This window comes from Protomyctophum parallelum, assembly GCF_964188405.1.
Source record: "Protomyctophum parallelum genome assembly, chromosome: 3".
Classification (NCBI taxonomy): domain Eukaryota; kingdom Metazoa; phylum Chordata; class Actinopteri; order Myctophiformes; family Myctophidae; genus Protomyctophum; species Protomyctophum parallelum.
In genome coordinates, this window is record NC_139698.1 from 32,388,952 (window position 1) to 32,403,386 (window position 14,435).

Sequence of the window (14,435 nt, forward strand, 5' to 3'; positions counted from 1 at the left end):
TTGTCTGTGTGGTTGTAGACACAAGCCTTGGAACACAGTGCTCATGTTTTATGGGAAGCAATGTCAACACGCGCACGCATGCACGCACACGCGCACGCACACACACGCACACGCACACGCACACACACACACACACACACACACACACACACACACACACACACACACACACACACACACACACACACACACACACACACACACACACACACACAGCCACTTTCCTCGACTGACCAGTATTGTCTTCCTCATTTCCTTCCTTGCTTTTTCAGTCCTCCATTAATTTAGTCATTTATTTCACTTCTGTCTGGCTGATTTCTATCGCAATGTCTCCATCAATGAGTACTGTATAACTAGTGTCCTGTGTATCATCCTGTGTATATATTAAGGAGTCAAGGAGATGTCAGATTGACTGTCATCTTTACTTTCAGCTCATGTACAGTAATTGGTGCCGTTTCTCTTCAGCTTGCTGAACTGTGAGAATTTACTTGACGAAATCCAAGACAAAAGACAAGAAGTGCATTTTGCTGACCGTGTACTACAGCAGCAGCATGTGTGCTGTCATGAAGTAAACAAAAGAGTCTTTATTACAACTGTACAGAATATACTCCAACCCTGAACAAGCACACAGAGTAGTCTGTGTGTGGCCGTGGTCATACTGTATCCCCTTGTTCAGTAACACCGTGACATTATACCTATTTAACCACTTACTGTAAACCCTATATAATGTCCTTCTGTTTCTCTTGTTCAGTAACACCATGACATTAGCCCTATTTAACCACTTAAACCCTATACTTTAGTTGACTGGGGTGCCACAGGGGACTCTGCATTGTGAGCTTGTAGATCGCTATGCTCGCCTGTTATGACATGCAGCGATGCCCAGAAAAGGGTTCATGTGGTTGACATGGCTGCCAATCTGCTCCGATGTGCTAATTTGTTGATGGGTATCATAATTCAGCTATGATTCCTTTAATGCTTATGCAGAGAGAACTTGAAACAAGCAAATGCATACAGATCATACTCAGACTATTGTTGTGTCTCCTCTCTTGTTACACTGCAGGCAGATTGGCAGTAAACAGTGAAATCACAGCCCACTCTGTCTATTTCTAATGAGCGCCATGGTTTGAGGGGAATGGGAGCTGACATGCAGTGAGAGCTTTAAATAGCTCCTGGTTACGTCTCCCATTATACATTATACACTAGCAGGGCTGGTCTACACTGGAAACAAGATGTATCTCTGGTACAACCAGCCATTGCAGCTATTATCAGGCTTCAGTTCAGTTTATCCCCGGATCTGGTAGTAACGATAATCATTTTAATTGCTTTGAATGTTTATTTTATGTTTCAATCCATCCCCAACAGACCAAAAGGAAATAGCCGTTGGGCATGATTTGGACTTTGTAGACTACACACTTTTCACAGCATCTGCCCCTACAGTAGTGAGGTCCTAATGTGCCCTGCCGTTTTGGGCATGCCATTATAAGTAAAACAGCAAAGAAAAAAAAAAGTTTCAAATATTTTCCCACATTTTTAAGACTTTAAAAAAAAAGCTCAAAACGGCATTATTATTATGTTTGAAAAGTATATAAGAAAGCTTAAAAGCACAAATAATTCTGATGATAAGCTGCCAGATCAGTGCAATTAGTTTAAAACCATTCCACACATAAGCTTATTTTAGGAATTTCTTCACGAACATGCAAGCACCATCTCCTTCATAATAAGTAGATGATTCTGATTCTCTCCCTCTCATTCCACAAAACATCCCCTTCACGAACATGCAAGCACCATCTCCTTCATAATAAGTAGATGATTCTGATTCTCTCCCTCTCATTCCACAAAACATCCCAACATACTCAAGTCTCTCCTTCAGGATAACTGGCTGTCTGTATCTCTCACCTCCTACATTGCCTTATGGCAGGATGATAATTTCAATCGTTCTGTCAACTAGACAGAACGATTGAAAAACGACATAATAATGGCTAGACGGTGTCTAGCCATCTAGCACTCCTGTTAATGGACGCTCAATGGATCTGGATTTAAAGATCCCATAGCTGGTGGGGACGGAGGCTCTCCATAGTAACCGGAGCAATGCTAAAAGGCAAACTGACGGTCATTGCTTTCATATATGATGTATACGGTTGTCTACGAACATTCGCGTAGATAGCACCAGTAGGTACCGTTAGCCTAGCTACGTTTATAAACGTAGATAGCAGTGAAAAAGTTAAGAGCTGTTGCATGATACATTACTAAACATTTATTTAAATAGTCAAATCAAATTATGATACTTTGATTAATTAAATGATTATTTAATGAATCTATCACACTGAGATCACAGTGAAGGAGACTTCAAAGGAAAGCATTAGTGCTGGTGTCCTGTTGTTACAGTTATGTTCCTACCAGGCCATGGCAGAAACAGGAAAGGAAGGAGAGAGGGACAGAAAACATGCAGGTGGAAGAGACAATCAGTCAAACAGAAGACAGACATTGTGAGACACACACTCTCTCTCTCTCTCTCTCTCTCTCTCTCTCTCTCTCTCTCTCTCTCTCTCTCTCTCTCTCTCTCTCTCTCTCTCTCTCTCTCTCTCTCTCTCTCTCTCTCCTCTCTCTCTCTCTCGTCATTGCACCAAAGGTGAATGACAGGTCTCCTGTAGAGACTTGAAAGAACCCTCATGTATCCTTCTCATATTCTGTTCAATCTCAGTAAATGACTTCATGGAACACGCTCGCTCTGCCTCCTTCACTTCCCTTCTTCAGAAACAATGGACCGCCCTGCATGTACGTATCTCTGGGCCACATGGAGACAGCGCAGTGAGATAGGTATAGCAGGCATTTACTATTGATGAGAGGAACGGACTGGTGGTTTTATCTTCCTCCATCATTATCTAAGGAAAACGAGCCGGCCGGGTTGGCCGTGAACCATCTCATTCAATTACTCCCCACAGCACGGCCGATTATGAGCCTTAGTACTGTAGCCTAGGTTTTTTCAGACGGTATACCATAATTATTCCCAGCGCGGCATGCCATGCACACGTATATAAACTCTAGTTAGCATGATATTGATCTCCTGAAACATAGATTTTCCTTTACCAAACACGTTTATCTGCCTTTCTCTTTTCAGCAAGCGACGAGCAACCAACCTCATCCCCAGCTCCATTCCACCTCATTAAAAGTCTCTAGAAGCAAGGAGGTTCATCTGCACTGCCACCACAACGGTCATGAACGCTGCTGAACAGGCACCCTGGCAACCTGTAAGAGTCACTGGGGTAGCGACAGAGATTGTCCTCCTGATGCACCGCGGTTTTCCAAACACTTTGATCCAAGGTATAATTCATTTTAAATTGCTCTGCCAAAAGCTCAGCTCAGCCTGACAACTGTTCTCCTACATAATGGTCTGCTCTCTCTCCCTCTCTGCTGAAAGCTTGGAGTGACTCATCCAGACAGATGACAAAACACACAGAAATAGGGAGAGAGAGAGATTTTTGATTTTCAAGACCTCTTTATTAAGTCTTTCTCTCAGTACAGGATAAACATGACAGTCAGATGATTTAGATTATAAGCACAGAGTGTCTATATATTATTAGAGATTTAAAATCACAGAAGTAAAGCAAATTTTAAGGTCCGTCAATAGTGACCGTGCATAAAGCCTCTTCTACACACCACACCTGTACAAACCCCCCACGTCCCCCACCAGACTGTAGTAGGCATTCTCTACTTTAATACGAGCTGCCATTATCCCCTTTGCCATCAACAAGGGATCAACCAACCACAACCCCAGCTTAACAGATCCATATACAAAGTTGACCAGTGTTACAACAGGTCTTCTCTTGTTGCTGTATTTCGGTGCCAGATACCTGTTCGTAGCTATTCCCCCATGTACAATTCTCCACTGGAGATCACCTACCCGTTTCTCAACGGGTGGTTTGTACAGGGACCGCCAGCTGCCTTTCGGGGTAGGTCCTGGACCAAAACAACTTTCCTGCATTATGATGTATACCACCTTCACGCATGTAAGGTACGCTGCCGTCTTGGTCATGTCCACAAGTTCTCCCAGCTCCGGAGTTGAGAAAGACAGGAAACCCCCATCCTCCTGCCAACCCCACACTGCAGGAGAAACAGTCAATGCAGGGAAGGCGTACTCCCCTTCTTCGTCCCACAGGTCACATTATAGTTTGATCTTCTATGAAGGCCCTATATCCACCTGGTAGGGATCCGCAGACCTCTTCAACCATCCTCTGCAGCTGCCGTGATGATCTTATTCTCGTCCACTGATGTTCTTATGGACTTGGGGAGGTGGCCCAACTTTACACGGCCGGCATCTCTCATGTTGTTGCATACACTAGCAGAGGACAGCACTGTAGATGTGATGAGTTCACTGTGGAAGAGGGGCTCCTCAAACAACCACATCCCCGGTGGTGTGCGTACGTGCCAGGTACACGGGTAGCCTTTAGTAGTTTAGTAGCTGCCATGCTTTTACCACAGACAAATAAAAAGGTGTGATTCCATTAAAGTCTGTATTTCCTGGTTTTCAAGGAAGAGGTGCTTATCGTATCCCAACTGGCCTCCTCTCCTTAGCAGTAATCGTGCTGTATCGCCCCAGGTAATACCACAATGATACAATAGTCTTTGTGCCGTCTGCAGTCTGAAGGCCAGAACCCTTGAAGCAATCCATGAGGATTGTCCTCCCTCACACACCGGCAAGTACAAGGTAGAATGCTCTTTGTATTTGGTCAGGCCAGGTGGAGGAGGCAGGATAACAAGTCTATGTCAAAGCATTGAAGCAACCAGGTTATTGGAAGAGAGAGAGAGAGAGAGAGAGAGAGAGAGAGAGAGAGAGAGAGAGAGAGAGAGAGAGAGAGAGAGAGAGAGAGAGAGAGAGAGAGAGAGAGAGAGAGAGAGAGAGAGAGAGAGAGAGAGAGAGAGAGAGAGAGAGAGAGAGAGAGAGAGATAGATAGATAGATAGATAGATAGATAGATAGATAGATAGATAGATAGATAGATAGATAGATAGAGAATGATGGAAAAATAGATGAACATAGAGGGGCGGATAGAGAGCAAGAGTGAGTGAAAAAGGTCAGATAGAGAAATAAACTAAGAATTCCGTGGTGTTTAGTTACTATACCTCAAAATCTAGTTAATTTAAGGAATTTAATACTCCCGATTTTACTATGTATTTCACAGCTGAAAACAGTGGGACGTTAATGTATGAAATCATTCTTTCCTCCTTCCTCCAGCATGCAGACACCTACAAACAGGACACGTATGGCCTTTTCTTATGCCTTTTGTATGTGTAACATTGTTACTCCTAACAAACACCTGACCTGCATACAATTTAGAATGGGTTTCTGAGTCATACATAGTGAGTCAGACAGCAACACCTTCTTAATGGGGATTAGGGCAGAGAGCTGTTTGTTGACAGTGGGATGTATAAAGCACTAACAGATTGGGTCCTTGCATGCAGGGCGGTGCAATTCACAGAAAAACTACAATTACAATTTTGGCATAATGTAAAATGCAGAGAGGCTAGGTTACTAGTTTAACCAGGAACCTAGCATCAGTCTAAATAATATCTGTACACAAGATACCACATTAACCACAGTTAAACAATAAACCCAGGATCTGTTTAAATATATTCTTACATTGTGGTCAAGAAACCAAACCTGATTAACAAAAACATATACGTTAGCTCTGCATTATAGTCACATAAGGTGGCAGGACGGGGTATAGGGAGCTGCTCTTCCCCTCTCCAGAACCTGAAGGTGTGAGGGAAGAGGCGGAACATTTGTGTGTTTTGCTCAAACACGAATATTTATGTATATAGTAAATTTGTGCACAGTAATTATCAAGAGAATATCTGTCTAGTTTACATATTAATTGACTATATGACTATGAATTGTCTCCAGATTTAGGACAATATACTTTTGTTAGACAAAAAGTATAGACAAAAGTATAACCAGTTACAAATCAGTCAGTCACACATCATCAACAACAACTACTGATGGCACTGCCACAGATGCCTGAGAGCATTTGATGTTTTGTCTGAAATCCTCTCTGAACATTCCACTCTCTTGTTGAGGGTCCATTAATGCTCAAGTGCATAGTTGTTCCTTGGATCACCGTGATTCCTTGGATCATGGTGAACGCACCGCTTCCAGTCAAATCAACGGAACGTCTCCAGACTCTCTCTGGCGTTTGGCCAACATGGGCATGCATGGTTTTGAGGTTAAGTAGGCATAGCTTATGTGAGAGAAACACCAAAGTAGAGTAACTCAGCAGCACGCTTGATTTATACTTCATGATCGTACAATGGCGTTGCTTGCTTGACAACAACACATCTACAAGGCTTTCACAAATTGAACTGCAACGCGATGACAGCTTGTAGATCAGTTCATTTTGGGATGCGTTCAATGTAGCAGTCTATTGAGTGAAATGGAATTTCTAATCCCGATCAGCGTTACTTTGCTTCATAGTTGACATACTGCATATACCCAGTGCTTGTTTTAATATACTGAGAAGTTAATGAAATGTGAAATAAGAGTGAAATTCTAGGGGGTGATTGAGGGGTATAGGGAGAGTGAAGTGCCAGGGGGTGAGGTGGAGTTTTAAGATTATATTGGATGAAATTGGGGATGAGTCTGCAGTACTGACTTCAATGGGGAGTTTGTATCACAGTTTGGGAGCCAAAAGAGAGAAGAGTCTGGGATGTGCACTTGTGCAGAGCCTTGTGCCGTGTGTTGTAGGGAAGGTTCAGACAGCTTTCCTGTGTTTCTGAGCACGTTGTAGGGTTGAATTAGGCTTTGAAGGTTATCAGGGTACCATACCTTCGGTTGCCCTGTAGGCCAACATCAGTGTTTTGGATGGAGCGGAAAAGCAGAGACAAAAACTAGCACCCATGGGCGACATTGTGAGGCAAACATCCACTTTAACTTCTAGAACTCTAGAGTCACAATTCACAACAAGAGTCTCTAGAATTCTCAACAAGAATTAATAAACCTAATTATTTCCACTAGGTCCATACCAGTCCATTACCACGATTCATACATAATCTAAAGTCGAATATACTGTATACAAGTGAGGACAAACCAGAGCTTCCCGATGTTCCCAGAGCTTTCTGTCATGAGTGAGATTTTGATTACATTAGATGTCAAACAACAGTTAAGCATTCATTTGTCAGGCCTCAGGGGTGAGGGGAGAGTTCACTGATCTCTGAACTGCATATCACTGAGGGATTCCCTCTGTCTTGGTCTCAGCTCAACTCCAATATATCAGCAATAACATTTCTGCACTAATATTATGGCTTTAACCACCTATGGCCGAGTAATACTTCATCAAACGACGATGCCATACTGCAAAAATAGTCAAGTTATGAGTTATGAGGTTATGAGGTTTTTTTTTAGCTTGCACATATAGTCTATTATTCTATTCTTCTTCTTTTTTGTTAACAGTTTTGCCTATAATGAAATGCCCAACATAGTGCTGCCAGTTGCCAATGATACAATACATGTGAAAGTGTGCAGAAGCCAGGACAAATACCATCTTCTGCTCATGCAAACACAAAGGTATTCCTTCTCAACACTGTCCCTCCTGTTCCCAGACCAGCTGTTCTATCTATATGAATAGTACACAGACTCTGCACAAACACACATTATGCCAGTGGACACCCATACACACACATACAGCATGTATTCAGCGTTGCCAGATTTTGTGAGAGAAATAAGCAACCAGGTCTATGAAAACAATCCCAAAAGAAGGGACTATAGGCCACATGAGCACTTTAAACCTATATCTACATGATCTAGATCTGCCATTTTCCAAAAATCTTGAAAGAAAGTGAAATATTTGGAATATGTTTTGAAACATTTTACAGTAACAACAAATGATTAAGGTATTACAGCAGCTGTCATAAAAACACATTATAATAATAGAATAAAACATCTAAAATAGGCATTAGGCATTTAGGCATATACAATATAAAAAACAGACAAAACAACAGTCTGATGGTTTGCATGCCACATCCCCCATCCTAATCAGCCTGATCAAGCCAACCAGATGAGGAGTTGTATACGGGGGTCCCTGGCACAAAATATTTTCAGATGGGGGTCCGTGGACAAAACATGAAAATGTTTGAGAACGACTGGTTTAAACAACCTTAGGAAACAAGCCCAAATAAGCAACTACACTTTAGAAACAAGCCCAAAAAACCCACAACCCGCATCCACCATTATTTACAGGCATTCAAGTCGCTTGTAAGTAAGTTGAAAAATAAGCCCAAAGTCGTTTATAATAAGCGTACATGGCCTGTATCTGCTCCTATGTCTATGACACATCTCGTCTCTATCCTCCATATATGCTTCTTCTGTCATTATTTTAGAGCTGATACTCCTCTGAAAACAGCGGCTGTTCGTTGTGGGTTTAGTCCGATTGATGTGTGTACACGTTGGGCTGTAGTTGGGCCAATCAGCATACAGGTACTGGCAGCATTCTCCACACAAGACAACTCATAATGATTGTTGTTATGCAAATTAGAGCCAGACCGATATATCCTTCTCAACACTTTTTTGTAAAAATGTCGGTCAAAACATCACTGGTCAAAGACTCTTCAAAATCGGGAAGAATTCCTACTGCAAATGAGGAAGTGACCCATTGGTACAAGAGAGATGCTCTGTCAAAGACCTTGACCCCTGTGGCTATTTTGGCCTTCAAACAGCCCCACATGGGGTGAGGTCACTTGGGACCACATCTCCAGAATCACAGACCTCTTGATCCTGAAAATTACACCCAATGCAAAAAACTAAAAAAAACAAAACACACAAAAGATGAGCTTACTGTTTAACAAGAATTAGGGGAAGCTGAAATGGGACAAATGAACAAATGTTCCCGCCGGAGACCAAAATAGCAGTGTGAGGGGAGAGGTCTCTCTCTCTCACACACACACATACACGCACACACACGCACACACGCACACACACGCACACACACGCACGCACACGCACGCACACACAGTGCAGAAGGTCTGTTTACACAAAGAGTACTTCAGCAGGAAATGCCACCCCCGCTTGCCGTTTCTCCCTTGTCTTCTTCTTTTTCAAAGGTGAACTCAACACCGCTGCACAGCTCATATAACGGATGTCACTTTTCCATGACCCCCCCCCCCCCCCCAACTGCAGGCCTGTTAAATCGGTGAGACAGACCAAGGGTGTTCCTGAGCTATAAATAGCAAGAGATTAATCACACTCTCCCTACAGAAAATAATGTAAAAAAAAATCCCAATATAACAAATACTGGGGTTGGTATGTATTGTATCAACAATCTGTTTTCAAACTCCAGCACAACTCATAATCCCATGTGTCCTGTATACAGTCCATGCCCTCAATATTAAAAAATAAAAGCAATTGCTTTTCTGTCTAAAACAATGTCTGGGGTAAATCATGGGCCTGGGCGTGAGTGTGAATAGAGAATGCCTAGAGTAGGTAGGTAGGTGTGTTCCTTGCCTGTGTACGACAGTAAAAAACAGACAGAAAACAACAACATTAAAACAATACAGGAGTACAGAGCATACACTAAGGACACTTGGTATTATACTGTAAGGGTGCAGTCAAACCTATAGCTCTTCCAAATCCAAATCTTCTTTTTCAGCACAATTCTCTTGGTTTTGGGATTAGATAAAGTAATGCTATACCAAAGAAAACTATCTCTGTATTCAAGCCATCATGAGTAATTGCTCCATTAAGAGACTCTGTCAGTTTCCTCTGAAAAAGCACTTTGGATGACTTTCATTGTCTCATTGAAATACAACAGGTGACTGAAATATGACAGAAACATGCCCCATCCCCATGCCTGTTGACAAATGGTTTTCCATGCTATAAAAGTGAAATGGAAAAAGGTTTATGTGTATGTAAAATGTGTCACGATAATGCAAGATAAAATGTCTGGGGTCATTAAAAACTGACCTCCATTAAATTAAACCATATCTACTATATAGCCAGTTTAATAAACATGAATATAGCTTAGCTTTGTCTCTATCTGCGCCATGGTATTACAAGCTTAATGCAGAGGGAGTGTATCAAGGACCTATCTAGATAGAGGCTGTGTATGGCAAGGATAAATCTAACACACCTACAGTAGGAGAAAATCTAATCAGATTTGTCCAAACTACATTTTGATAAGGAGGTTAGGGAAATCGGTTTACTATCGGTTGTTGTTTGAATGTGGCTTGCAGCCATATCTAGCCACCACCATGTAAATATATTAGTTGGAATCTCCATGGGAATTGTAATACCAGAACTTAATGACTTCCTAGACACAAAGCTCTATCAATCGTTGAACAAATCCTTTGTTAATCAAATAATGTCTATGGGTCCTTTTCTATCTTCCCATTCTCAAAGACCTCCAGCCAATTTCTTTTTACTTTTTTCTCTCCCTATTTTTCTAGCCAGACCACATTATGTTGTTGAATTTTGTTTTTTACTTTCAGAGTAGGAGTTCTATTTTGAGAATGAATAATAACATCATGGTTTTACAACACTCTTGTAAAATGGAAATCATGATTGCATTTTTTTTCCCTCTCTGAAGGCTAAGCTTGTGAGCTTGTTCAGGAAGATACTCTCGAGGGTTTACACTAGGTGGGAAATCTGAGAACCCATCGTCAAAAAATAAAGGAAAAACACCCAAAGCGCCTGTATGTGTATTAAGGCTGTACCCTAGCCCTTATTTTAGGACTCGAACTTCGGCAGGAATTTCCGAGTGAACATTCGGACCATTTGTTTCAAATTAATTAAAAAAATAACCGTCTCGATCCGAGCGCACAGCGCGTCTCCCCCGCTCGTTATCAATCTCTCTCTCTCCCAACACACACACACACACACACACACACTCACACACACTGTGGGTTTTTTTTACCACTACGCAAACTACGCAGCTGCGTAGAGCCCCGACGGCTAGAGGCCCGAGAGTTCTCCCTGAAAAATGTTTAATATTGCAGCCCCGCCAGCCCGTTCCGTCGCAGACTCGCAGTTGATTTTCCGCCTATTGCAGTCGGAAAGGGGGGACCCCCCAGGGGGGGCTCCGACGGCCCATGGCGTCGCTTCCTCAGTGTCACTTCTTCATGATCCGCGATGCCAATCAGAACTGCTCGACTAGCCATGTGCACATGGGGAGTTTGGAGAGGGATAGCCTGACCTAAGCAGAGACATTTCTGGCCTAGATGGGAGGGCCGCGGCTCAGAAAAACGCGCACCCTGATTGGATCTCATCGATCTGTCCGTCACCCCCGGCCCCTCCTCTCCCCCCTAGTGCAGCGTTACGTCACATCATTTAGAGCGACGCCTACGCGGAAGGGTTGACTCCCACTTTTAGACTGGTTCAGCCCACGGCTTTTTCCAGGCTTTCATCTTTCGCGCAGACGAAATGAAAGCCTGGGTATCGAGGCTAGGAGAGGGACAGCACAAGGAGATAGACATAACTTCTGACAGGAATGCACTAGAAACTTACTTTTTTTACATGCTCATATCACATTCTCGCCGAGATATATTTTCGAGTTAATAAAAAAGGAAAAAATATATATTTATTTTTATCCTGACCTAAACACAGAGTTTATAATGATATAATAATTGAACAAGGCTATATCAGACAGATCACTGACAACGTCGTCAGATGAGGGAGGGGTCTCTGTAAACTGTGTTGTTTGGGGCATTCATCAATTAAATAGACGGCCTATGTTTCAAATGAAGTCCCAAAAAACATCCCAAAATCCCTCATTGGCTGGCCACAGGAATTATGTTCAATATATTGAACATATAAGTTGTACATAGTACAGGAAGGAAGTGAGGCCAGTGTCTAAAATATCTAAAACCACATATTACACACATAAAGACCCCAGGAAACTCCATTAACATATATTTTTTTGCAAAAAGGGTGAAGTGTCCCTTTATTTAAGTTGCACTGTTTCTTTCTGTGCCTGAAAGAAAGGCCAATTTTGTGTCATTCTTTGGACCGGAATAGGTTGACAAGTTGTCAAGGGTGTTGTTTGTAGCCGTCATTCAGTCACAAAGAGGCAGATGGAACACAAAGAAAAAGTTCAATTCAAATAAAATGGGCTTGTCAGCATTGATAACAGTGCTTCCAGTCAAATAGTGTTGCAGGAGGGGTCTCGCACTCAAACTGTCAAAAAATGGCCTATGGTATGGTGCCTCTGGAATCTATGTACAGTGTTGGCATAGGAAAACAGTAAGCAGCTGAAAAATGCTAAATAATACTGGAGGGGGACTGTCGGATGTCTGCTCAGTTTTTCCTGAAAAGCTTGTCTCATGATCTCATGATCAGAATGTAATGGATACAGTAGTGTTGTTTATGCTGCTCTGTGTTTACTTATCACTGCACTGGCCGATACTGCAGTTTCTATGTCTATGTGTGTTTGTCTGAGAGAGAGATGTAAATCAATTCAGACTTCAGAGTTGTCTCGGGTCACACAGAGTCCTTGACTGGAATCTATTTCAAAACACACAGTAGACTTTGTGTTTCTTCATGTGTCTCCTGTTATACCTCTCAATTTCCATTATTTAAGCTGCCCTAGTTTCCTTTTTCGTCTTCTCCCAATTTAGTCGTTATGCCTAATGTCCAATTTCCCCATGTTGGCCATCATAGGGTTGGGAGGTTAGGGTTAGGGTTATAGCCAAACTACTAAGCTTACAACTCCTTGACCGGCGAGGAATTGCGAGCTTGTAGATCCGCGTCTATTTTCACAGTGTTTCTATTTGACAATTAGGCCAGTTTGATATTATAAAGGTCTTAAAAGTCTTTAACTTTAGAAATGTGCAGATAGCCTGTATACACATACTGTATGTTGGGAAAGGTATGGTTACTGTTGAGTGAGAAAACAAGGTCGCGCATTAAACCAAACATCTGGGGACCCCCCAAACTACAGTTTGGGAACCACTGTTCTAGGTAGCCCACGCCACCATTTCAACAACATGGGAAACACTATTACGCAGCCCCTCACCTGTACAATCTCCAGCATCTCTGCCTTGCTGATGTAGCCGTTCCCGTCAAGGTCGTACATGCTGAAGGCCCACTTCAACTTCTGCTCCAGCTTGCCGCGCGACGTCACGCTCAGCGCGATGATGAACTCTCGGAAATCTATCGTGCCGTCGCCGTTGGCGTCGAACGTGCGGAACACGTGCTCGGCGAACTTGGAGGCGTCGCCGTACGGGAAGAAGTTGCCGTAGATCTTCTTGAACTCCTCCATGGAGAGGTTTCCGCTGGGGCAGTCCCTCAGGAAGCCCTTGTACCACTCCTGGATCTCGTGCTCCGTGAAGTCCGTGCTCTCCAGCAGGTCCTGCATCACCTCGGGACGGAGCTTGCTGTTCTGCTTCCCCATGTCTGATGTTCCTGATGCTCACTCAGCTCACAGCTGCAGGGGAGGAGGACAGAGAACACTCAGCTTACAGCTGCAGGGGAGGAGGACAGAGAACACTCAGCTTACAGCTGCAGGGGAGGAGGACAGAGAACACTCAGCTTACAGCTGCAGGGGAGGAGGACAGAGAACACTCAGCTTACAGCTGCAGGGGAGGAGGACAGAGAACACTCAGCTCACAGCTGCAGGGGAGGAGGACAGAGAACACTCAGCTCACAGCTGCAGGGGAGGAGGACAGAGACAGGACTCAGCTTACAGCTGCAGGGGAGGAGGACAGAGACAGGACTCAGCTTACAGCTGCAGGGGAGGAGGACAGAGAACACTCAGCTTACAGCTGCAGGGGAGGAGGACAGAGAACACTCAGCTCAAAGCTGCAGGGGAGGAGGACAGAGACAGGACTCAGCTTACAGCTGCAGGGGAGGAGGACAGAGAACACTCAGCTCACAGCTGCAGGGGAGGAGGACAGAGACAGGACTCAGCTTACAGCTGCAGGGGAGGAGGACAGAGAACACTCAGCTCAAAGCTGCAGGGGAGGAGGACAGAGAAAGGACTCGGCTTACAGCTGCAGGGGAGGAGGACAGAGAACACTCAGCTTACAGCTGCAGGGGAGGAGGACAGAGAACACTCAGCTCACAGCTTCAGGGGAGGAGGACAGAGAACACTCAGCTTACAGCTGCAGGGGAGGAGGACAGAGAACACTCAGCTTACAGCTGCAGGGGAGGAGGACAGAGAACACTCAGCTTACAGCTGCAGGGGAGGAGGACAGAGACAGGACTCAGTTTACAGCTGCAGGGGAGGAGGACAGAGACAGGACTCAGCTTACAGCTGCAGGGGAGGAGGACAGAGACAGGATGAGAAAGAATCAACACGTTGATGCTTTACTTTGTCATTTATGTGAGTGTATCGTACATCTATTGTCACTCTGCTTGAGCAAACGCATTGTGAGCTTGCAGATTAGCTGTATGTACAGTATAGGGCTGAAGTTGTTACTGTATGTTTTGTAATAATAATCAAAATTTACAATGTAA

The 14,435-nt window shown here is 43.6% G+C and overlaps 1 protein-coding gene across 5 annotated transcripts in view; it reads right to left on the bottom strand.

The window, feature by feature from the left end:
• Positions 1-14,435, bottom strand: part of ncalda (neurocalcin delta a) — a 78,186-nt gene that overhangs the window by 6,420 nt on the left and 57,331 nt on the right. For all 5 annotated transcript variants that reach the window (XM_083761624.1, XM_083761625.1, XM_083761623.1 and 2 more), the window contains one exon: positions 12,994-13,404. In XM_083761624.1, coding sequence (XP_083617750.1) covers positions 12,994-13,371 — 378 coding nt within the window. In that variant the 5' untranslated portion in view covers positions 13,372-13,404. The remainder of the gene's footprint in view (positions 1-12,993; positions 13,405-14,435) is intronic.